At 37.2% G+C, this 23,746-nt stretch overlaps 3 protein-coding genes and 1 pseudogene across 4 annotated transcripts; 1 reads left to right on the forward strand and 3 right to left on the reverse strand.

Annotated features, from left to right (window-relative positions):
* Nucleotides 1-2,399: 2,399 nt before the first annotated feature.
* Nucleotides 2,400-4,424, reverse strand: LOC149027731 (cytochrome P450 78A7-like). The gene is made up of 2 exons (XM_089147323.1): nt 3,300-4,424; nt 2,400-3,191 (listed from the first exon to the last, which is right to left on the reverse strand). Exons 1-2 carry the CDS (start codon nt 4,305-4,307, stop codon nt 2,541-2,543), a joined length of 1,659 nt encoding a protein of 552 aa, XP_089003449.1. The 5' UTR covers nt 4,308-4,424; the 3' UTR covers nt 2,400-2,540.
* Nucleotides 4,425-9,511: 5,087 nt separating this feature from the next.
* LOC149027732 (cytochrome P450 86A1 pseudogene) lies at nt 9,512-11,836 on the reverse strand (annotated as a pseudogene).
* Nucleotides 11,837-13,676: 1,840 nt separating this feature from the next.
* LOC149027733 (3,7-dimethylxanthine N-methyltransferase CkTbS-like) lies at nt 13,677-15,992 on the reverse strand. 2 transcript variants are annotated; one of them, XM_089147341.1, is made up of 4 exons: nt 15,866-15,992; nt 15,324-15,731; nt 14,338-14,601; nt 13,677-14,237 (listed from the first exon to the last, which is right to left on the reverse strand). In XM_089147341.1, exons 1-4 carry the CDS (start codon nt 15,935-15,937, stop codon nt 13,884-13,886), a joined length of 1,098 nt encoding a protein of 365 aa, XP_089003467.1. In that variant the 5' UTR covers nt 15,938-15,992; the 3' UTR covers nt 13,677-13,883. The 2 variants fall into 2 exon arrangements, with proteins under 2 accessions (XP_089003467.1, XP_089003471.1); XM_089147345.1 differs by having other exon boundaries at nt 15,324-15,749; nt 15,866-15,954.
* A 1,540-nt stretch (nt 15,993-17,532) lies between these two features.
* Nucleotides 17,533-17,826, forward strand: LOC149027734 (thylakoid soluble phosphoprotein). Its single transcript, XM_089142755.1, has one exon. It carries the CDS (start codon nt 17,533-17,535, stop codon nt 17,824-17,826), a length of 294 nt encoding a protein of 97 aa, XP_088998881.1.
* Nucleotides 17,827-23,746: the final 5,920 nt, after the last annotated feature.

A 23,746-nucleotide genomic window follows, 5' to 3' on the forward strand; every position in this document is an offset into this window, starting at 1 on the left:
GAAGTGAATCGATTCAACTTCCTTCTAGGTATGGATCACATGAGATAACCAATCATTGTGAGGTTCACAGATGATATATTTATATATAAGTGATTAGATACACTAGATACACCATAGACGAATTATTATACGGAATATTAAAATACCATATAATATACAAAAGAAGAGAAGACACTATACTATAGATTATATCCTAATATTTTGTTAAGAAATGACTTAACTTTTAAAGATAATTATTTATCTTCTGAGCCGAATCTTTCAAAGCCCTCAGGAGGTTGTAGTGAGTTAGAGTGATAATTTCTGATTGAGGGTAAGGCAAGCTATGTTTTTCTTATAATTTCGATTATTAGCATTTGAAGGACCTTTCAAGTTCAACCTCCTAGATAATATTGTGATGAGAAAAAAGAAAAAAAAAAGTAATTTTACATGGAGATGAGAGACATAGACAAAAAAGAAAAATAAGTGTAACTGTCACTTTTCTGAATATGAATCTTTCTTTAATATTTAAGTTGGGTAGATTCATTTTTTTTCTATGTCTTCACATATAAATGAATTGTGGAAATCACATTAATATTTTCTCTCATTTGATAAAGTTGTAATTCTCTTGTCCAAAGAATTCATAACTTGGTTCAGTTGATGTTTTTTTTCTCTCCTTTAATAAAATCATAATTCTCTCGTCCAAAGAATTCATTATTTGCTCTAATTAATGTTTTCTCTCCTTTGATAAAGCCGTAATTCTCTCGTCCAAAGAATTCATAACTTGCTCTAGTTGATTTTTTATTTCCTTTGATAAAGCCGTAATTCTTTCCTCCAAAGAATTCATAACGTGCTCTAGTTGATGTTTTCTCTTCTTTGATAAAGCTGTAATTTTCTTGTCCAAATAATTCATAAATTGGTCTAGTTGATGTTTTTTTCTCTCCTTTGATAAAGTTGTAATTCTTTCGTCCAAAAAATTCATTACTTGCTCTAGTTGATGTTTTATCTCCTTTGATAAACCCGTAATTCTCTCGTTCAAAGAATTCATAACTTGTTCTAGTTGAAATAATATTCAACTCCAATATTGTAAGGATATTCCTGTATTTTTTTTTTTAAATATTTAAATAAAAGTTTGAGTGGATCATTTTATTAATGAATATAAAGGGTTTTAATTTATTATGATTATTAATATTTTTTTGAACAATGGCTATAGAGTTTTTTCTATCATAAGAACCCAAAAGAACAACTGAAATATTCGCAATTGGTGGAGATTCACATTCCACACAAAGACCACCGCTGGGTGAAGGGGACCAATGGACCATGACAGTCAAGATCAATCCATCTATCTCTTGGCGGGGACTGAGGAGACGGTGCATATATACAATGCCGTACACTTGAGTTTTTTTAATTTCTTTGCCCTATGCTTGACTACGCAGACGTACCCCATTGGATAATTGATAAGAATTAATCTATTTCCATGACATCTCTCTTACATGTACAAATTAATTATAAAAACAGTTTCAAGTGTCAAGAATCAAGATGATACGACTATTATAAAGCCTTTTCTAATCCTCCTCAGTTTTTCTTCCCCTGCGATCAATAATAAATTATTTCTGCAACAAAATTCTTAACCATCACGTCAAGCTGGTCAAGGTGAGAAAAGGAAGATGGCCAACCGGGCTGGGCAGCGATGGAGAAAACAAATGAAAAACAACTATGGATATTTGTTTTGAATCTCAACCTGAGCCGGCGCTGGGTCATCTCAGTCTCAGGCAAGAACGGCAGGATTAACAGATGCTGATGCAGAATGAAGGGAGAAAGAAAAATGATAAGCTTCATCAAGACATGATGCATGCTCGTTTGGGTAGAAGTTTTGAAAGATGCTTAATTGGAGGCTCAAATTCTTTAATTCGACCATTTGAAAACTTTACAACATTATAGTTTAGTTTTTTTGATTAGAGGTTCGTTTGAACTAGTTTACGCAAATCTTGACTACATCCCGAGGATTCCTGTTACAGAAAAATTAAAATATAAAATTGGATTATGCCATTGACATCAAAAACTCTTGACCTCGTACTAATACAAAGCATTAATCTTTTGTCAACTATGCAATTCTCATTTTGTCATAGTTACTTAATATCAGAACAAAAGATTACTGTTCCTTATGCAGACAATGCTTGCTTTCCCACTATTATTATTAAATTACGAAATTTCATATGGAGTTTCAGTTTATCACCCTATGCATGGGTATTTTATTTCACTCTTATTATTATTAAACTGGGAATTTCAAATGAGTTTTCTCTTCTTGAATGCAAATACTGAAGGTATCCGGCCAAAAGCCATCTCCAAAGATCAACAAGATTTTTATTTCCTTTGATTGATAAAGAACTGCAAAATATAGAATCACTAAGATGATATACAGAACAAATATAGAGCTTCATTAATAATCTTTATTGTACAGTACCATTAATTGTTGGAACCTTTATGTTTACATTTTACACTTAATAATTATATACATACATACAGATCACAGAGGAGCAAATCATGCATAACGGAATCTTGCTTCATTCACCAATATTCCTAGGAACAGCCACCACAGAGAGAGGGTTCTTCATTTCGCAGGACAGCTTCAATACCTCACTCAAGTCAACTGGCTTCTCGGTGTCGGGTACCCAGTTGAGATGTTGAACCAGCTTCGCCACCCAGAGGCTCACCGTGACCAGCCCCAGGTTCTTTCCCGGGCACACCCGACGACCCGCCCCAAATGGAGCGAGCCTGAGATCATTTCCCCTGATGTCCACATTCTCACCACCGGCTTTCTCCATGAACCTCTCCGGTTTGAACACCATGGGATCCTTCCATACTTTCGGGTCGTGGGTTATAGCCCACATGTTGACCATAGCAGTGGTGTGTGCAGGGATGAGCATTCCATTGCTTAGCTGGACATCCGACGTGGACAACCTGCTCCACGAAAGGAGTGGGCCAGGTGGGTGGATTCTCAGAGTCTCTTTCAACACTGACTGCAGATACGGTAGGTTCACCAGGTCTGCATCTGTTAAACTGAAACCCTTATTATGAGTTTGATTGTCACCCACGAGCACTACTCGGTCCAGCTCCTGTTGAAGCTTGGCTTGAACGTCCGGGTTCAAAACCAACTCCGCCATTACCCACTCCGTTAGCAGTGCCGTTGTGTCAGTTCCTCGGAAGATCATTTCCTGTGATTAATCATCAAGATGTCAATAAATTAAAGAACTCATGCATGTAAGATGTAACGACTTTCTTAATTCATAGAATTGAAAAAGTAGAGTTGAATGTATACATACCCATAAGACTGCAACCATGTCATCCTCTTGAAGCTTGTCTTCACCATCGAGAGAGAGCAAGACATCGACGAAGTCTGCATTGTCGGATAGCTTGTCATGTTGGCTCCTCCTGTACCGGTGATCGTCGATGATCTCGGAAACAAATCTCCTCACACGAGGAACAAGAGCAGCGCATCGTTGATTGATATGGAAAGGGTCGTAAAAGTAAGTCAGCCATGGAAGGTAATCGGACCAGTTGAACGCGCCGAGAAGCTCGAACCCTTCTTTTACCATCTCACGGAGCTCCTTCAATTCTTGGATTTCTTCTTCACAACCCAGTACTTGGTATCTCTTACCGAAAACACTGCCGACGATGTTATTGAGCGAAGCTGCCTGAAGGTGTTTCCTCAAGTGCACAGACCCAACGTTGGATTGTTCTTCGGCGATTGCAGACAGCATGGTAGAGCAGTCTAGTTGACGTCCGACTTCGTGGGCTGCTATGCGCTTGGGAGCGAAAAGGTGAGAAGAAGCAATCCTTCTGAGGAGTCTCCAGTAAGTGCCGTTTGGGGCGAACCCAATGGCTCGTTCGAACATGAGCATTTTGGCTGAGTGTTTAACCGGACGATCAGCAAAATGGGGAGAGGTGAGAATCTCCCTGGCTGTGTGTGGGTCGGAAGAGATCACCACAGGTGTGGAGCCAAGGCTGATGGCCATGAGTTTGGTGGCACCAGTGGTGGAAGCCATGGAGGCCAGGTTTCGGTGGGCCAAGCCAAAGCTGAGGCTGAACAAGCTACCCAAAACAGGGAGACCTCGAGGTCCTGGGATTGAAACAACACCCCTGCTGTTCCTGCCGTGCTTCCAGGCGAGCCCACCAGCAGTGAAAGCCCAGGTGAGAAGCCCAACAACCATGAAAGTAACAAGAATGGAAAACAGAATCTGTTGTTGGTCGAATAGATTTCTGGTCCCCAGAAATGCTGGTAGTGTCAATACCCACCAGCTTGAATCCTCAGAAGGCATTCCCAAACCCATACTCGTCCCTGTATGCTTAGGCTTCTCAGAGTGCTCACTATATTTCACAGAGAGAGAGAGAGAGAGAGAGGAGGGAGAAGGGCAAGGGAGATGGAGAGAGCAAGCGAAGAGAGGAGAGCAAAGGATCTAGAAGTAGTGAGGAAAAGGGGAGACAAGAGGGGTTTAAATAGGCAAGGTCGCGTATGTTATAAGCAGGAGAAACAGCAGGAGAGATACCCAGAAAGAGATATTTCTGTATAAAAAATGAAGGGAAATTTGGGGAAGAAAGAAGAAGTGGTTCACGTTTCATTTGAATCTTGTTTTCCAAGCTTTTAAACTTCAAGAGTTTGCGAGAAATCATATAATTTTTTTGCATTTTAAAAGAGTGGGTCTACAATTTTGCCTATATAACACTAAATTAATTTTAAGCAAGTATTTTCTATCTACGGACGTACTTCATATACTTGTATGAGACTCAAGTGAAGCATCTCTCTTGGTTTTGGTTTTATCCGTGTGTGAACCAATAGATTATTGCTAGCCAACCAAGGTTTGAACAACACATTTACTTGTTAGAGCATAACTTTTCTTAAAATTTTAAGAAAATTCTAATGAACAGACAGGTGTTTCAAATGTAAATGTAATTGTGCTAGTGCAGTGATGTCAGTTAATTTCTTGGCTTGGGATAAAACAGATTATGCCTGGTCTTATGTTTTTTCTATGATTTCTATGATAAAATTTTAAGGATCTTATCATTTTCTTATAAATCTCATTCTTCTAAACATGAAACTTCCTATAATATTTTAAAATGTGTTCATTGGTTTTTTTTTCTTCCCTTCTTATATAACTGAGTTGTGGAAACTAAATCAATATTTTCTCTATTAATAAAACATAAACCTCTTATTGAATGAATCTATTATTTAATCTCAGTTGAGATAATGTTCAATTTGATATCGTAGAAAACGTGTGTATTTATTATAAAAAATTTAAGTCAAAATTTGAATAATTTTTTTACTTGTTTTATTAAATTTAGACCGAGTAGATGAATGTGGACTTTTCCGATTATATATAGGACATATCAATTTATTATGAGAGTGATAAATAAATAACCAAGCATTGATGTCATAAAGGTCCAATGGAAACCGATTATGCATTATTCGCAATCTTCCAGAGGATCGCCTTAGCTGGAGCAACAAAGAAGCAAGAAGCTAAAGAATAAATCATCCTTTGGTAATTAATTCCTCTCATGCACAAAAAAAACACACACTTGGAATCCGAGAAAAAAAAAAAAAAAAAAAAAGAGAGGGGCAAGGAAAACAGACACACCACGGATTTGCTGGGAGCAGGCCACGGCACGCCCAAGCAGCCAAGGGTTGGATTTAATTTAATTTCGATTAAATCTCCACCATCTATTATTAACATGTGCATTAAACCTCAACTTAAGTGAGAATAAACCGCTTAAGCGAACCGAACCATCTGTGGTTCAACTCAAACCAGTATTTCCATAATTTTGATTGCATTAGAACGTCCGCCATTTTGGCCCAAAGCACGCCCGGCACGACGAAACAAGGCGCCCGCGACGGTGAAACATGTGGAGTTTGTCTGATCATTCCGAAACAAAGACGATGATGTGTGCTACCATTAGGTTTGGGGATCTTCACATTCATCGCTCAACCTCCGCTCGCCGCCTTCTTTTATCGAAAGGATATCTCCGAAGAAAATACGAAAGATCTCGTCGGGAGACAAATCGACACCGAAGCAGAGCCACGGGGATTTGGAAATTTCATTGGTTGCTGAACGAAATATGTTAACTCCAGCTTGATTTTCCGATGGATGAAGTCTCTTGGTTTCGATGGGATTTATCGAATATGGATTACCCATCGATTTTGCTAAACTTTGCGACAATAAAGAAGATCCGCCAATTAGCAGAATACAGAGTAGGTTGATTTGGGGAAAACATCTATATCAATTCGAAATATCTATAGGTTGCTTCCGAAGCTGTTTGGTGCAAGATCCCAATGCCTCCTCATCTTCACGCATCTTTTCCATCGTGATGACCGATCACGGTCTCCGATGATCCTTCATCTCCAAGAAAATGCGAGAAAGAGAGCCAAAACAACATGGCCATGGTTGAAATGGTGAGTCCAAAGATCAATTGTTAGATGAGTCCACCCAAGGTGAAGAGATGGCGATGGTGGGACTTCGGGATGGAGAAGCTTCCATTGAGGAAAGGAAGAAGATGGGCTCGCATTGAAATTAGAAAACCTAATAGCAGACACATCTCGTTGTTTCGGAATGATCGACAAACTCCACATGTTTCACCGCGCCGGAGCACCTTGCGGTCGCCGGAGCGAGCTTTGGGCCAAAAGTGACCATCTAATGCAATCAAAATATGGAAAACGATTGAGTTGAACCACGAGGGGTCGCAAAGAAAACGGTTTATTCTCACTAAGTTGAGGTTTAATGCACATGTTAATAATAGATGGTGGAAATTTAATCTGAAAATCAAAATTAAAATCCAACCCTTGGTCGCTGGAGCGGCCACGTAGGCACTGCTCCCAAGCAAAATCCCACACCACTTGCAAGTCATACGCTATTGCTTCAGTGCAGCAGTGCTGCACCTGCAGCCAACGGCTGGATGGCCATTTGTACTCTCACCTTAATCCGAGCCGTTGAATTCAACGGCTCAGATGTTGGATGGGTGTATGGCTGCCCATCCAGCCGTTGGCTGCAGGTACAACTGCTGCACCCAACCAAAGCCGTCGCAATGCCATTCGTTTCTTCCTTAGCCTTTCCCTGGATTAGAAATGCCCACCAGTTCCTATTATAGACATTTTATTTTTATCAATTAATATTTAATCTTTTTAACAAATATATGAATATTAGTTAGGAATGTCTCATCATGTACTTAGATTTTTCTGAGTCTAGATCACATTTTCGGTGAAGTTTTTTTACCACGTATTTAGTATGAGATTTACGTTTGAGTATAATAAAAAAACTGTAAAGGTAAAATTATTTATGAGTTCTTCATAGGCCTCACAAAAATGTGTAGTAAAAAAGCATTAACTTGCATCAACCATATATATATATTGGGCATGTAAGTTCATGCATATTTTTCATACATATGTGAATCAAGTTTGTTGATCATTTTACACGTATCTCAATTATATCTTTAAGGAAGTAGTTTAATTATTATTTAAAAATATGGTGAGGTTTCACCTCTCGTCCTAAGAAGATTCAAACAAAAGATTATTATTTTATCACATTGTCTTGTATTAGTGGTGGTCAATGAAAGTATGAATAAAAACATTAAATAATACTTTATAGGATAAGTTCTATTGCTTCCTGTATTATAGTGTAATTATTAATTGAATCGTATTATTTATGAAATTATTATTGCCCCTTCACTTTTATTTATGTTGAAAGATTATTAAAATTGAATGTGTAACTCCATTTTGCCCTTTGTTAGAATTAAGAAGCCAAACTAGGATACTACCCTAGCAATCTAAGAAAACCATATGGAATATAATTTTTTTACCTTATATTCTTGTCATTTTGGTTAGTAAAGAGTTTGACCTAATGAGACTAATAAATAGGTTATTACCATTAAGGGGTGATAATGACCGACACCTCTTAACAAAGAGATTATGGGTTTGATTCTCACTAATAGTATATGTAATAGTCCCTCATCCCCTAATATAAACTAGCTTTCTCAAAGAAGAAAAAAAAAAATCTGTATTTTTTATATATATAAAGGATGGAGATATATGATCTCTTCACTAAAATGTGTTGACTTCACTAATCAAGCAGTCTTGTAATAGTAAAATCTCTTAAATTATTTTGGAGTTTTAGAAAAATATAATAATACTATATCATCAATTAATAAATTGTAACTTAAAATGGGGAGGATGAGTAATTATCCCATTTTAAGAGCTGATTTTATTTGCTCTTCTATCTTGAGGTAAAACTCACATGATAAATTAATGAAATAACAAAATAAGAATTCACATAATAAAACAATATTTATTGAGACATGCAATAAGATTAATGAGTTTAAATCTTTGTCCCTTTTCACCTTCTCTCACCTTCTTTTCCCGTCTCTTGTGAGTCTTGGGCCTCAAGCCTTTATCATGACTGATTTGATGATGATCTTAAATAATAATAATATTAATAATAAAAACAACGTTTAAAATTATTAAGTTACTAAAATCCATAAGAAGTTTCATACTATGGGTATTTGGTTCATGTTCATTTCATACGTGTTTCACGTTTCTGCTAATTGTATTCGAATTTTCCAAGTATAAATCAATTAATTCATAAGTGTCTTTGTTCTTCTTCTTTTTCACCCCCTTACTCTTTGATGAGTATCATTCCCATACACAAGGGTCCAAATGGGAGCTATTTCTATTGATTGATTGATTGATTGATTGATTGTTTGGGATAAGGTTTTGAGTTGAGTAAAGGAGTCGTAGAGTCCAAGTCGAACTCTATGGTTAAAATTCTAGTCGGACTCAACAATCATTATATAGGTAAACTGCTAAAATCTATATAAACCTAACGGGTGGCCAAGAGGAAGCAAGTATTCTGGAGTTATCTTCCCTAGCATTGAGAGTCACTTTGAACTTTCTTTTTCTTACATTCTGCTTCTTGTTAACTTGATTGTCGGAGGCTTTACTCGACCAACACAGTGGAATACGTTTTTGTAAGCTCATTTGTTCATGCAATCGAATAGTATTTTTTTCAGCAACACATCTAATAATAACAATGTTGTACACTCACCCTGAAAGGTAAGATGACATCCCAATTTTTATATTTTTTTTGGTAATAAATAATTCTCAATTTCAAATCCGGACCTGATTTTTATCTTGTTCACTTGTTTGGCCGTTCTTTTGCTAAAATCCCTAAACTAACAAGGTTACATAGTTCTAGAAGCTGTAGTTGCTTAACTATAGATTTACAATTATATCTACTTCTTGGCAGCCAAGCAATGGAATAATTCTCTGCGTTCAAATTCTTGGCAGTGACGTGTATGGTATATTTAACGTTTTCTCTCCCAATCTACCAGACACAGATGGTCCTGACCTGAGATGGGTGGTAAAAGAGAAAATTAGTGCACGTTACACCTGGGTGGGTGGAGGAAATCCAAATCCTAATTCATTTTGTTCTATGGGCTCTATAATTTTTCTTTTCCTGCAAAGATGGGTTCTTCAATACCTTTGTAGGTTTTAACATTTTTCTCAGAAGTACCTTTTAAGAAGAATGAAATTATTCCACATCCCCTTGGCATATGGAAGAGACCACCTGATCAAAATCCAATTTTTTTCCAAATTATTATAACAGCACAAATTTTACAACATATAAGCCACGACATTAAAATGAACGAAATGAATGGGCATGGGAGGGCTGGATAATCTCCGTAAAGATATCTTGACGTGAAACTGGTGAAAGAAAGATACAGAAGAAGAAATCAAAGAAAATATATAACAACCGTAGTTCCTTAACGATGGGCTGCGCGCAGTTGCAGATCGAGAGAAGAATGAAGCACCGACTAGCTAGGTGGTCGACGAAGTGACGCTGCTGCCAATATTATCCCGCTTATGTACGCGCACACGCAGCCCGTTCTTCATGAATAGCGTCAGCGACATCTTCTGCTCAACTGGGTGACCGGGAACCAACGACAGCCGGTGACGTATCAGTATTGCAGCGGCCACCGACTTCATCTGCAGGTAAGCCAAGTCCTTTCCCAAGCATGTCCTTGGACCCGCATTGAACGCCACGTACTTGTAACCTTCTTTCGGCGTTTCGTATCGTTCCCCGTCCGACGAGAACCACCGTTCCGGCCGAAACTCCATACAATCGTCTCCCCATATGGCTTTCATCCTCCCCACCGAATAGATTGAGTACGTAATCGTCGAACCTGCAGGAACGAACGTACCATCCGGTAAGTAATCGTCCGATATCACGTACTTAGTGTCCTCCGGTACCGACGGGTACAATCGAAGCGTCTCGGACAAGGCTGCTTTCAGATAGACCAACTGATCCGCTTCATCGAAACACAGTGGCTGTTCTACCCATTTCCGTCGATCCTCACCACGTGTCTTCCTTAGAACCGTCGATATCTCGTCGATGATCTTCTCCTCCACTCTTGGGTGAGACATGAGCAGCCAGAAAAACCAACTCAGCGCAACGGACGATGTGTCTCGGCCGGCGAGAACGAAGTTCAGAGCAATAAAACTTAGAACTGAGCTGGGGAAAAAGTTTCCGTCCATGTCTTTCTTCTCCAAGAAACGTGAAAGCAAATCATCTGAAGGTGCTTCTTTGCGTGCCACAATGGCCTCCATCATGTAATTTTCCACTGTTCTGAGGCTCTCTTTCAGTAATTTCTCAGATCCAATCCCCAAAGCTTTCTTCAATTTCCAGAACAGACTCGGGTAGAGTAGCCTATGCATGGTAGCCTCAGTGGCCGTGTCGAAAGCGTTACTGAATGGGTTATCTGGCAACTCGGGGGAAAGCGTTTCCGGGTCCTTACCAAATGTAAGCCCACATATATTATCGAACGTTAAGCGAAGCAGCAAGTCCTGCAAGTCTACTGAGGAATGTTCAGCATCAGCCTTGCTGAGAATCGGCCATAACCGGAACTGAATCGTCCGGTTGACCCATCGAGCCATGGCTTGACGGAGTGTTCGCGTGGTGAACTCCAGCGCCGCTGTCTTACGTTGGATTAGCCATGTATGGCCGTCGCTGTTGAAAATTCCTTGGCCTAACAGGTCATGGAATGCGGTCTGCAAGGTTGGACCTTTTGGGTAGTTGTCGAATCGGGTTCGGAGTATGTGTTCGATGTTCTTAGGATGACAGGTAACTGTATAGAAGCCTTGCTTACGAGCAAGGAACGGCAGTGTGATGATGCTCGTCTGGTAGGTGACGGATCCACCGGTTCGTTGAAGATTATCGGCTATCCAATCATGAACGCGAGATCGGTTTGCGATCAAGCCAGGGAGACTTCCAACAAAAGGCCAGGCCCTTGGGCCGGTCAGGTTTCGGGCTAGGAGATAGAACCAGATGAGATAAGCTGAAAAGAGAGCTGTGACGACTGAGAAGAGAAGTGAAGCTTCCATTTGATGGGTTTGAATCAGAACAGATGATTTGGTGACTGAGTTGCAGAGGAGATGGGACACTGGAGAAGGAGACCCAAACTGGGAGAATATATAGTGATTCAGTGTGGATCTATTACTGTAGGAAGGGTTGTTAGGAAAATAATTAAACATGCGATGAGAGTAGCTGTTTGGTGGATAAGAAGAACTAAGAAACTTTTCATGAGAAGACACGAAACCGCTACAAATGGAATTGTGGTGATGTTCCTTCTGTTTTCTTGATGGTTGGTAGATTAAGAAAGAAACTGTGTGTGTGCGCTTTTGGTACAGTGGTGAATGAAGGAAACGAGGGAAAGGGTTGTTAGAAACTGTTCACCAACATGAGAAAACTGCAATTTAATTGGGTTCAGCAGAATGAGAATGAAGAATTCTGGGATTTTCCAACATGGAGAAGTTAACTTGGTAAGTGAAGCTTTCTAGAAACAAGAGAAGGGCTATGTTGCCTTGTTCGTCGGTGCTCGATCCATTTAATTTTTAGGCGCATTTTGTCGGACAAAACGTTACAATATCAAGTAAATATCTTTAACTAACGTTTTTCTCTTTGGACATTTTGGAGTTTCCTTCATGTACAATACTAGCATTTTTTACTCATTTAATCAAGTAAACATTAGCATTTCGTGTTCTTAAGAACGTAAATGATCAATTTAGTTTGATTTTGATCTTGAAAATGTGGCTTTTGACATATTTCATTTTGCTAGAATGAGTACTAAAGAAATCATAAATGCAAAAAGAAACCAATCAAAGGAATGTAGAGATTTAAAGCAGTTCACACACTAACGTTTGTATTACGTAAATTAACAAAGAAAAACAACTTTTACTATATAGGGCAAATATTACAAATAGAGATTTTTCAACTAATCGCCAGAATGATATTACAAAAATTGTAACACAGAATTTTATGACAAAACTCTCAAATCTCACAATGACTTTATACGAAAACATAATGTAATCAAAATGATATATTTTGTGAGATTTATGATTGAAGCAATGGATTTAGTTGACATGTTTATTTGATTAAATTTTATATATATTTTGTGAGATTTATGATTGAAGCAATGGATTTAGTTGACCTTTTTATTTGATTAAATTTTATAGATATGTACATTATGTTTTCATATAAAGTCATTGTGAGATTTGAGAGTTTTGTCACAGAATTAAAATCAGATTGTGCTTACTTGCACAGTGAGGTTTAAAAACAACGTGGGACTGATGGGTGAATTTGAAGGCTAAAACTGTAAAACCATCTTATATTACAAGCTTGTTTGGTTATTTGAATTCAAAGATTTTTTTTTTTTTTTGGGTAATAGATTCTAAAGATTTCAAATCCCTGTATTCATGAATCTAAGCTTTATATCTGTTTGATTGTAAAACACCTCTAATTCATGAAATCTAGAGATTCATTATTTTGCCTAAAAACGTAAATTAAGTCATTCTTAAGTATTGGGTGAAATTCATGGATTTACCCTGAGTAACCCAACGGAACTCTATGAACTTCGATAGATTTGAGACTAACCAGACAATTAATTTTTTTAAAACCATGAATTCGTAAATTTGAAATCTATAGACTAGAAAATCTCATTTCATTTCAACTCTCTAAATTCATATAACCAAACAGGCTTACAAAATCTAGCCCTAATCCCACAATTTATTCCTTCCTCTTTTTTATTTTGGGTTAATTTTCTTCCCTTCTTTAGCCTTCGTTCACAGTCTCTTTTAAGATTCTTCTGATTACCATCGTACTCTCTATTCTTCTAACTTTTCTTCTTCCGTTTATTTTTATTCCATGCAGTATTTCTCCCTTTGCATTTTTTTTATTCTTCTCGTCCATTTCTCTCTGTAAAATTTTATCTTCTAATCTTTCTTCTTCTGTAAGGTAGTGTATATTTATTCTCTTCAATCACAAAAGTGTTGAGCAAAATAAACATGAGATAAGAATCCACGATCCTGGATAATGATGCAACTCTCATATACAATTCCATCTTCAGCTACGGTTAATTTTTTTTTTCTTTGGGTTGAAGCTGCAGATAATTCAACGATTTACATTTTCTCCTCTATTTCACCTCCAAATTCAGTTAATTCAAAATTTTATTTTATCAAAAACTTATGTTAATTTTTTTGGGTGCAAAGGTACTTTTTATGTATAAGAGACATGGATTTTTATTTTTTTTTGGTAGTAAGAGACATGGATTTTATATATACTATGAGTGAGAGTTGAACCCATTTTTCACACTTCTCCATTAAGAGATGCTAATCTTGCCAATCTGCAATGGTAAAAATTATATTTTTCCTCTAGTGACAAAATGAATACTACCCCAAATTAGATTTGATCATCCAACTGAATTTATTCACTTCATACATAACACCAAATTTTAGTACATATAAAACTTCAAAATAGGCACCTTATGGGATATGGTCAGGTACCCATTCCATCCATCATATATCCTTCCCACTACCAATTCTTCCTCTGAAGAATAATGCCAATGCTTACGGATTGATCAGGAGACGGATTCTTGAGCATGTCATCAATTACAATATGTTTAAGCCTTTCGTACAATGGTTCTAAGATCTCATGTCCGAAGTGCTGAGAAATCAGGGATTCTGTAAATGCTCTGATGTTTTTAGCTGTTCTTTCTCCCTGGGCACGCATGTCTGTCGCTTCATTTTCCCTAACATCCAGAGAAAATGGTGCCAAATGTTTGATGTTGAAGGAGCCCTCGTCGTTTATCACTTCTCGAGCTTCCTCGCATGTTGCCGTGTAATAGGGCATATTAAAAGAATCTAGCTTCTCTTCCTCAATCAGTCCCTGTTTTCACGTAGCCAGAAATGAAAATTACCTGTCAAATTTAAAAGGATCTCTCTTTCTGAGTGCCACAATACCTAGAAATTAAGTTTCAGAATAGCACCTGTGAAACCATAGCTACGAGGGCCTCTGCTAATCGATCAAAAGCATACGTAGCTGGGGGGCCTGAGCCTCGCCTACCATGAAGTATCAACATCATAAGAGCATTGGGGACTAACTCCTTTGATCGTAGCTTGAGGAACAAAGTAAAATCCTCTTGAAACTGTTGGAGGTAGGCTTTCTTAACGGCAGGTGGGCTGTCATTAGAGATGTAGATATTGCCCTTGTTTAATGGTATACCCTCTTCACTTGTGAGCCCTGGTGGTACCTAGTTTGATCGATCAACCTTCAAGAATATCAATCATTTATGCAGTGATTTAATGGAGTGAAAAGCTCGATCGATGCAGGTTAGAAAAATACAGGAAGACCACTAAGTTAAACTAAACACCATGTAAGCAAGCTTGCATTAGTAGGAAGGACACTTGGCCATGCTAGCTAGGACTCCCTTGAATTTCTATTCATCTTCTCCACTTGAAAAGACACACACACCCCCTTCATTTGTGGAGGAGAACACATGAGCTGGTGAAGATTACACATTACTAGTTATTTTTTAGGATTCTTATACCTCTTGATACTGACAAGTGGACCCATCTGCGCCCAATGTTTTGAAATTTCTCTGCAAACTCTCTGGTCCTCTCTCTCGTCCACTTTCTAAGTGTAAAATACCAAAACCTAGCCTTCTCACTAGAGAAAAGTTTAACCGCAAACACAATTCAGAAAAAAATCATTGTTAAATAACAAGTTTTTTACAAATGAAACTAAGGCACACAATTCACCATTACTAGACCCTAATGTTAAATCTTAGCTCCGCCTTGTTGAATCAGATTTATTTTCTTGAATATGTTCTTTTTCTTGACACGAGTACAATTCATCCTTTGTGGGAAAAAAGATTTTTTTGATATCAGAGAAAATATATAATGCGCAGTTTGATCTGGTGGTAGTGGCTGAAGGAAAAGGTGAAACCGTGAAAGAAATAGAAGTTAAGCATACCCGAGAGAGCCAATGAACACTGTAGGAAGAATGGACAAAGTGTAAGGTTCTGATGGGGAAGAGCCTCTCGTAGAAAGAGCCAGGAACGCCTGTAACAAAGCACATCTTACCCTCGCTCTTTCCTTCTCCTTCAAGTTGTTGATGATTTGCAGAAAAGAAGTTGAAAATGGAATTGAAATCATTTCCAGGAAGATCATTTAAGAAAACCTGAAGCTCTGGCTGCTTTACACCCAACGCGTAACACTTTTTCTCTGCACTTCGTTTGATCGTAGTGACCACAGAAAACGTATTAGGACCAATGGCACAACCCAAATCCGCGATGGTCAACACATTCGGGTGAAAGCCTTCGTTTAGGAGATCTTCAATGGCCTTCTCTAGCATGGGTTTCGATGCTGCTATCAACCGTCTCTGCTCCAATCATCAAAACTGTTTTTCAAAATTTCTAGCATGCGTTTTCATTAAAATATGCAGAAAAAACATTATGTAAATATATATATATGTCTTTCTTTTCTTAGAAAAATAATGATCGAGCACAAACGAACCGTATAAGAATTATGAGCATAGTTCGTATCTCCTTCTCCATCTTTCATGCACAGGAAATCCTTCACCTCCATGATAGAATGACTCCGGTTTCTCGACCCCCATCGAGGTAGATTCCCGTTAATTATGATATGATAATCCACGATCCACCCCCTAAGCTAAGAAATCCATCCATATGTGTGGTCTCAAATCTCAATGGAAAGGGGTAACGTGTGGCTATTATGATCACGGGATAATTTATGTTCTGGAATATTCTTTCCGTAAAAGATTTTTGGTGAAAGATTAAGGCATAATGATTACCAAAAAAAAGCCAAAGATTAAGGCATAAGATGCTGTAGTAGAAACTTCAAAGCCCACCACACTCCACGCTTGGTGATGGCTATTAATAAGGTATTGATGTGTCAAAATTTATTTCTGAAATACGTACACATTAAGATCTTAGATACCCTTTTGAGGTCACGTTAACCCTCCAACTACCTATGTGGTGGAGAGTTTCTTCTGGTCATTTTTAACTTAAAAATGGGCAATTCATTTTCTTTACGGATGAGCGATATGTGTCTGAAGTTAAATCTAAAGGTTGAAGTTAGACTTGAAAAATATAATATTTTTTATTTTAATTTAATCTCAACTGTTAAATCTAGGGTTGAGAGATTTGAGGCCAATCTAGTCTTGGTTGGGCTTGGGCTGAGTTAAAAGACGACCATTGATAGCAGACCTAGTCCAACAGTACGTACCATAGCCTTTCCCTTTCCAATAAGTTGGATTTTGATCTGATCTAGTTGCGCTTCCCCACTTTAAGATATCGCACTATGAACCAAGAATTAATCTTCATAGGCTGTGCATTAGTCTTTTTCTTCTATGCATTAGTTTTTAATTAGGATAATCAAGCTTTAAATGGACTGACTAATTATACAGTTATATCTAAACTGATTAATTATTCGCTTTAAACATGTCAAAAGGGGTGTAAATTTGTCTTTGACATTTCGAACCCACCCTGGCACCCTGTCCTCCATTGTGTTGAATGGGGCCTGAGTTGGGCTTTCAATCCTAAGAGTGGATTAGGATTGATAAATGCAAGTTATGAATCAAGATTAGGCAGGCCCTGGGCCATCCTAATCGGACCCTTATTAATCAAGCCCAAACGAGGTCAGAGGCCATATTGGGTCAATTAGGCCATTCAGGCCCAGCCCATTAAATCTGTGTCAATCAGGGTGGGCCTGGACTGGGCCTGGGTTTAGTTTCAACCTGGAGTCAAGGTTAGGGTGAGCTTGAACTTCGCTAAACCAACAAAGGCTACAGGTCAAGCTAGCACTAATAAGAAAAGGATATAATAATGCCACGTTACCAGGTTTTGGCCAATAACAGATGAGGTCCTCATCTCCTTTTCTTGAAAGTTGAAACCAAACCAAACCAGTATATTTTTCTATGATGGAAAAGAATGAAGGAAAAAAAATAAAAACCAAAACCTGGATAAGACACTTGTGGAGAACTCGTGGCATAGGCACTCCACATTATCTGTGATCTGAATCCCATCTTCTATCCAACGGTTCTCATTCGTTAAAGAACACTGGAGGATATATTATCGGAAACAGATTTCACTCTTGCTGCATTTGCCCATTGAATCCTGGGGAGTTGTGAGTGGCCGGAGGAAGAAGAAGGAAGGAAAGAAATGGCTTCATTCACAAGTGGTTTTGGTCCGGCGTTTACTGGAAGGGTTTTTGCGGCGACGGCGGCTAAGAGCTCCGGTGGGAGCAGAGAGGAGAAAGGTCCAATGGATTGGATTCTTGGAAATCTAGCAAAAGAAGACCAGTTTTACGAGACTGACCCAATCCTCAAGAAGGTTGAGGAGAAGAATAATGGTGGAACTGGAACAACCACCATCCGTGGGAATTCGGTTGCAGTTCCTGCCAAGAAGAAATCCGGTGGATTTGGAGGGCTTGGAGACCTTTTTGCCAAGAACTGAAAACTTGTATTTCCAGTCTTTCATTTGTGCTTATTATTCTCAGTTGATGATGTTAAGTACTATTGCTTACTGCTCTCTTTCTCCTTATTCTGTATCTATGGATTACACTTCTACCTCATGAATTTATTCTGGATTTGCATTGACGAAGATTTTATTTGAAGTTCCTAATAGTAGCTAGAGCAGCTAGATGTAGAACCCTTACCTACTTATTTCCTTCTTCTTTTCCTGTTAAAAACACGATTGAATTCAATGTCTAGATCCTACTACTCCACTCTGTGGATGATCGATGATGCTATTATCTATCTACTGATTCTATACGAGTTGCAACGGTAAACTAATTTGCAAGAAAATCATCCAAAGAAGGAAAAGACATTCACCACAAACGCCATAAACATATTGATGCATTAGAATGGCAAGGATAAGGACTTAGAGTTCCCTGTTAAATGCTTTCAGCTCCTAAATGCTCATTGGTCTTACTTTTTACTCGTACAGTTTCAATTTTATAGTCTTTAAAAATTTTAGAGATCAAAACAATCTGATACATAATAAAGAATAAATACAACTGGTTTTACTTGTTTCACCATGTACTTGTCTTTGAGCATGCATAGCCCATCAAAAGAACACATAAAAAGTCAATGTGTTTACCATATGGAACGTTTTGGAGTCATTGAACTATTAGATTTCTGTGGAACTGCACGTCAGGTTTTACTTGAGATTACGAGCAGTTTCTTTTTGAGGTATATAAGTCCACAGAATTCATTGTTTGACAAGACTAAGTGCTTTTCTTTTTTGGGTGAAAAACAAGACTAAGTTGAGTAGGGACTAGGGAGTATTAACCTGTCAGATCTGAAAAGGAGGTCTCCATTTTATTTGTGATGCAAAATCTCGAAAGGCTATGCAATCTCCCCATTAGATACACCCTGAAACATATTGTTGCCTTAAATTTCAGAACTTATAAGTTATTCTTAAATTTGGCTAAAACTATCGAAACCTTCTTTGTGGTTTGAATGATTTATGGACAAATATAGTTAAGTTTTGCTTTCATCGACCTTGCATGATTCTCGTCCAGTTTTTCCAGAGTTTTGAATTGGAGGACTAACTTTATCTAAACCTGGTTTTGCCCATTAGGGAAAAAATTTCAAATTTTTTTGGTAAAATCTTTTCAAACTATATATGAGTGTAGATAGCTGAGAGATCTTTGAGTTGCTCTGTTTCTCATTTTGGAGGAAACATCTTTAGAGATGACACTAGAATGGTTGTTTGTTTGCATTATATACTAAATCATTGTATAACAGAGTAGAAAAGATAATTAAGAAACCATGTCGAACATAAGAACTAAAACACTCAACTCACAAAATCAATTGCACCCTCTCTCCATGTTATAGAATATAAAACTGAAGTGTATGACACACCACTAGTAATGCACACATTAGAAAATAAAGACCTTAAACAAAATCTAAGTCTTCAAGATAACGCTCCTCTAGAGTCTCTGTTTTTGCTTCTAACCGTGCAAGATAATTCGCGATAACATTAATTTCCTCCTTCCCCCGGCCAAAACTATCAAAACCTTCTTTGATCTGAAAGATTAATGATCAAATCTAGTCAAGTTTTACTTTGACCAATCTTGCACGATTCTCGTTTAATTTTTCAAAGTTTGAATTGAAGAACTCTCTTTATCGAAAACGTGGTTTTGCCCATTATAAAAGAGTTTCCAAACCGTGTGTGTGGATCGTTGATGGATCTTTGACTTGCTCTGTTTTTTATTTTTTTCGTAGACTTTGACTTGCTTATTTTACTCCTTCAAATAAATATGCTTTGAGTCTGAGAAGACTTTGACGGTTCAACAAGTTGAATAAATAGGATGAAATTAAGAACGAAATTGAAGAATTCTTTTTTTGTCAAGAATTCAAAACGAGTTCCCACCTGCAACTTAATTAAGAAAAGAAGAAAAAAGAGGTAACTTCTCACCATGTCTAACATGTCAAGCTTTGAATTAAAAAACCTTAAAGAAACCGAGTCCTAACAAATCAATTGAACCAAATCCACCATCTCTGACTTGCTCTGTTTTTCTTTTCTGAGAAATGAGATTAATTCTGACAATAGGAATAGATAGAGAACATCGATCGAGAATCCAAGATATATACTTGGGCTCTTGTGTGAGATTAAGAAAACTAATTAAAATGATTACTGATACATAATAGTGCATTTTATAGAATTAAGCTCTAATTACAATCCGACAGGTGATTCTGCATGTACACGATAGATAATATGAAATACCATTACAGAACCTGTTGTGTAGAAAGAGTAGAGACGGAATTGGATCTCTGGAAGGAACCAGAAGAATTGATGAACTCGATACAATCTTCGATAGCTTCAGCCTGATAAGAGTCGAGTGGTGCAAAAGATGGCCTTGAATTTAATGTTGAGTTTGAGGAAGAAACCTTAGAACAAGACTTGTTCCTTCCACACCTCCTCATGGATGACACCATACCAAAAGCCCTGGCCACCTTTGACCCTATGCGCCGCAGGAGCCTCATGGAAGAGAACCCTTTTGCTGGGCTGTGTTTGGGTACAGGGAAACTGCCAACTCCTGCTGTCTGCCTATTCATACCAACAGTTGAGCTGTTGCTGCTGATGTTGTTGTTGTTGTTTTTTTTGATAGACAACTTCTGCAGGTCCTTGATATCTGGACTGAAACTCACTCGTTTACTTGTACTTCTCAACATCTTCCGAGGGAGAAAGAGAGGAGGAAAGATAATTAAGAAAGCGAAATAGGGAGAGGTAAGTGAGCCTGGGGAAGGAGTCTGGGAGGTGAGAGTATATTTAATGGTGGAAAAGGAAGAAATGCCAAGAGGAAAAGAAAAAGGGAAAGAGGAAAGCAAGAAAGGAAAAGAGAAGAAGAGAATGACATAGACAGGAAAGGGGGAGAAGAGAAAGAGTTGGAAAAGGCAGTGATTAGGGAGAGTAGTAAGTCGTAATTACAGTTAAGGTGTCGTTCTCCTTGTATTGTAATGTCTGTCTCTTTGGGAAATGAGGAAGAAATGATGAGGAGAAGAATCATATATATATAGAAATTTAAATGGTTGACAAACCAAGCCAAATTGAATCGTAAATCCTAATTAGGACTTGACTTAATTTTGGACCACATCAATCCAACCCATTTCAAAAAAAAAAAACAAAAAAAAAGATTTCGAAGATAAACCATAATTAATAGAAGAATATATGCATGCACGGATTACTTAATAAACTATTAATTGATGAGATGTGATGGAAATGGAATGACTATATAGCATTGCACATAAATTAACAACTACTAGAGCATGTGAACATAATTTATCTTAGGGCTCACTTAGATGCATGACCTGTTTTCTTTGATTTTTGAAGAATAAGCAAAATATCATTTTCTCCGACCTAGATGGTTATGACTTACATGTGAATATTTTTAGTAATCATATACCTAAATTTGTACTAGCCAAAATGTAATTATTATAAATAAATTTTCTTCATTATCATCCAAGGTTTTTTTTTTCTTTTCAAAATCGTATACTACAAGAAGAGAGCCTAGAATCCAGAGAAAACGGAAGAAACCAATCTATCACACTTGGTAATAAAAGAATCTTCCTATTCAAGTATGTGCTATACCCATTTGACAATCCTAAGAATATACACAATGAATACAGCATGTAATTACACACCCCAGTGAAAAATAATTGCAAATCCCAAACCATATATCACTATCCAAAAATTTCACGATGAAAGCTTACATCACACAAAACATGGGCTGTATTTGAAATTAACTACATTGCTTATTTGTGATGTTAAAGTCAATAATTATTAAACAATTACTCTTCTCATATGGTAGAGTAATGGTACATATGCATTGACATATATGAAATGCATGAGGTTTTCTTATAGACATTTGAAAATTCAGATGATCATAAGTAATAATAATACATATTAGTAAATGTATAATACATAATAACTATTTGAATTAATTTTTATCACTAAAATCATTGTCAAATAATTATTCCGTGTCACATGACAAAATTAATGGAATCATCGTTTGGTAATGGGAATAATCTCTATGTCATAAATACCAAATCTACGTGTGAATCGATAATTTTTATTCATATATTTATTTTGCAACTTATAAAAAAATTCCTAAACAACTATAGTTGAACCACTCCTCTCTGACCGTGTTGATTAGATTAGATATCGAAAGTGCTTGACATTCTTTCTAAACCCCCTTGAAGCCAGAAGTGGTTTTTTATTTGGATGGAAACCTTGTGATTGCTTGACTTTTCCTCTTGGATTTCTCATCTTGTGGGATCCTTGACCCATCATCTTAGTGTACTCAGAAACTGAAGGAACTGTTAAACTGTTATTGCACTATATATAGAAGATGAAGATAAGGAGTTTGAGTCGCGTATACATTTGAGAGACCATATGTGTTGACATTGACCCTTGACACCTTTGAAAAATTTCTATCAAAGTATCATAAGGCAGGCATGCATGGCTAAGAGAAGAGATTCTCTTTAAAATGGACACGAAAATAAAGAAGATTCAAAGTGAAACCGAAAACGATGTATAGCGAAAGACGATCGAGGTGGTGAATGGAAGATGATATAGCAAAGAGGAAGAAGATGGCACAGCTTTTTATATATATACTGCCTAGAGGCCAGAGCACTAGTAGTTTTTCAACATCAATCTATCTATCACCAGCGTTTCTTTTAAGACGATATATATCGATCAGGCCCTCTCTGCTTTGATGCTTTGCTTTGGGATTCCAAACGAAAACCACATATGAGAATGGAAAATATATATAGCAAGAGGACACAACAAAATACAAATTGGGAATCATCAGCAGCGGGCCCTCGTGCTTTCTTTGTTCTTTATCAACAACTGTTTTAATCTTTGAATCTTCAACCATTTGGTGGGATATAATTTTTGAGGTAATGAAACAAATATATGAGAGGAAAAGAACAAAGGAAAGGAAAGGAGAGAGAGATTTCTGATATGCTGTTTCTTCATTTGAAGAAGCTTCAGTGGCTACTCAAAGGTATTTTAGAATACTAACAAGATCCAAGTTGCAAATTCGATTGTAACAGAAGAAATCAAAATGGAAAATCCAAATTCAAATAATAAGTCGATAAAAACAACGTTAGCTTAGTTTGAAATACGATCTTATGTCTTATATTAAAATAAGTTCAATTGCATTCAAACTCAATCACTTCAGCCACTCTTATACATAAATAGATTATGATGAATACAAACCGAATTAATCACAAGATATTGATATAGGAAATATGAATTCCAACTCAATTCTATGCTAATCTTTCATGGGTATCCCAAAATGTATTTCTTTTAACCAACCTTGTTCTTGAACTTCAAGCTTAACAACCTACTCCATCCTAAAATATAAGTACAATATCCTAATAGAAATTGGACATATTGCATTGCAAGCTTTCTGGACTTAGTTGTTGAACCAATTCATGATTTTAATTATAATTAATTGAGATAATAAAGTTGTTGAACCGATGGGTTTTAATTATAATTTGGATAATAAATTCGGTGATTAACATCTGAATGTCATAAATGCACATAATTGAGCTTTATTTATGTAAAAAATTTATTTGGATGTTATGGATTAGACTAAATCAACGTCTTAATATTTATTTTTTTTTGTCTATATCATGTTAGTGTGCTTCGATGTGGCAGTTAGAAAGAAACCCAAGGACCAAGCCCAGTTTTCATCAAACTGGGCTTGGATTCAGTCTTGGGCTTGGGCCTGGTATTGGGCCTCTTTTACCTTGGGTATCTTGTACCTCATCTTCCTCAGTTGGATTGGACACTACTAGTCTCTATCTGTCTTTCTATAAGTCAAATATTCCTGCACCGAAATCTCTTTTTTAAAAAGTGT

This window comes from Hakea prostrata, chromosome 1, assembly GCF_041222555.1.
Source record: "Hakea prostrata isolate BN-2017 chromosome 1, UWA_Hpros_2, whole genome shotgun sequence".
Classification (NCBI taxonomy): Eukaryota; Viridiplantae; Streptophyta; class Magnoliopsida; order Proteales; family Proteaceae; genus Hakea; species Hakea prostrata.

Coding starts and splice junctions, on each gene's coding strand:
- LOC149027734 (XM_089142755.1), top strand. CDS start 17,533: ATGGCTTCATTCACAAGTGGTTTTGGTCCGGCGTTTACTGGAAGGGTT.
- LOC149027731 (XM_089147323.1), bottom strand. CDS start 4,307: ATGGGTTTGGGAATGCCTTCTGAGGATTCAAGCTGGTGGGTATTGACA. Junction 3,192..3,299: donor ACATGGTTGCAGTCTTATGG/GTATGTATACAT, acceptor GATTAATCACAG/GAAATGATCTTCCGAGGAAC.
- LOC149027733 (XM_089147341.1), bottom strand. CDS start 15,937: ATGGAGGTGAAGGATTTCCTGTGCATGAAAGATGGAGAAGGAGATACG. Junction 15,732..15,865: donor ATGCTCATAATTCTTATACG/GTTCGTTTGTGC, acceptor TGATTGGAGCAG/AGACGGTTGATAGCAGCATC. Junction 14,602..15,323: donor GTGTTCATTGGCTCTCTCGG/GTATGCTTAACT, acceptor CGATCAAACTAG/GTACCACCAGGGCTCACAAG.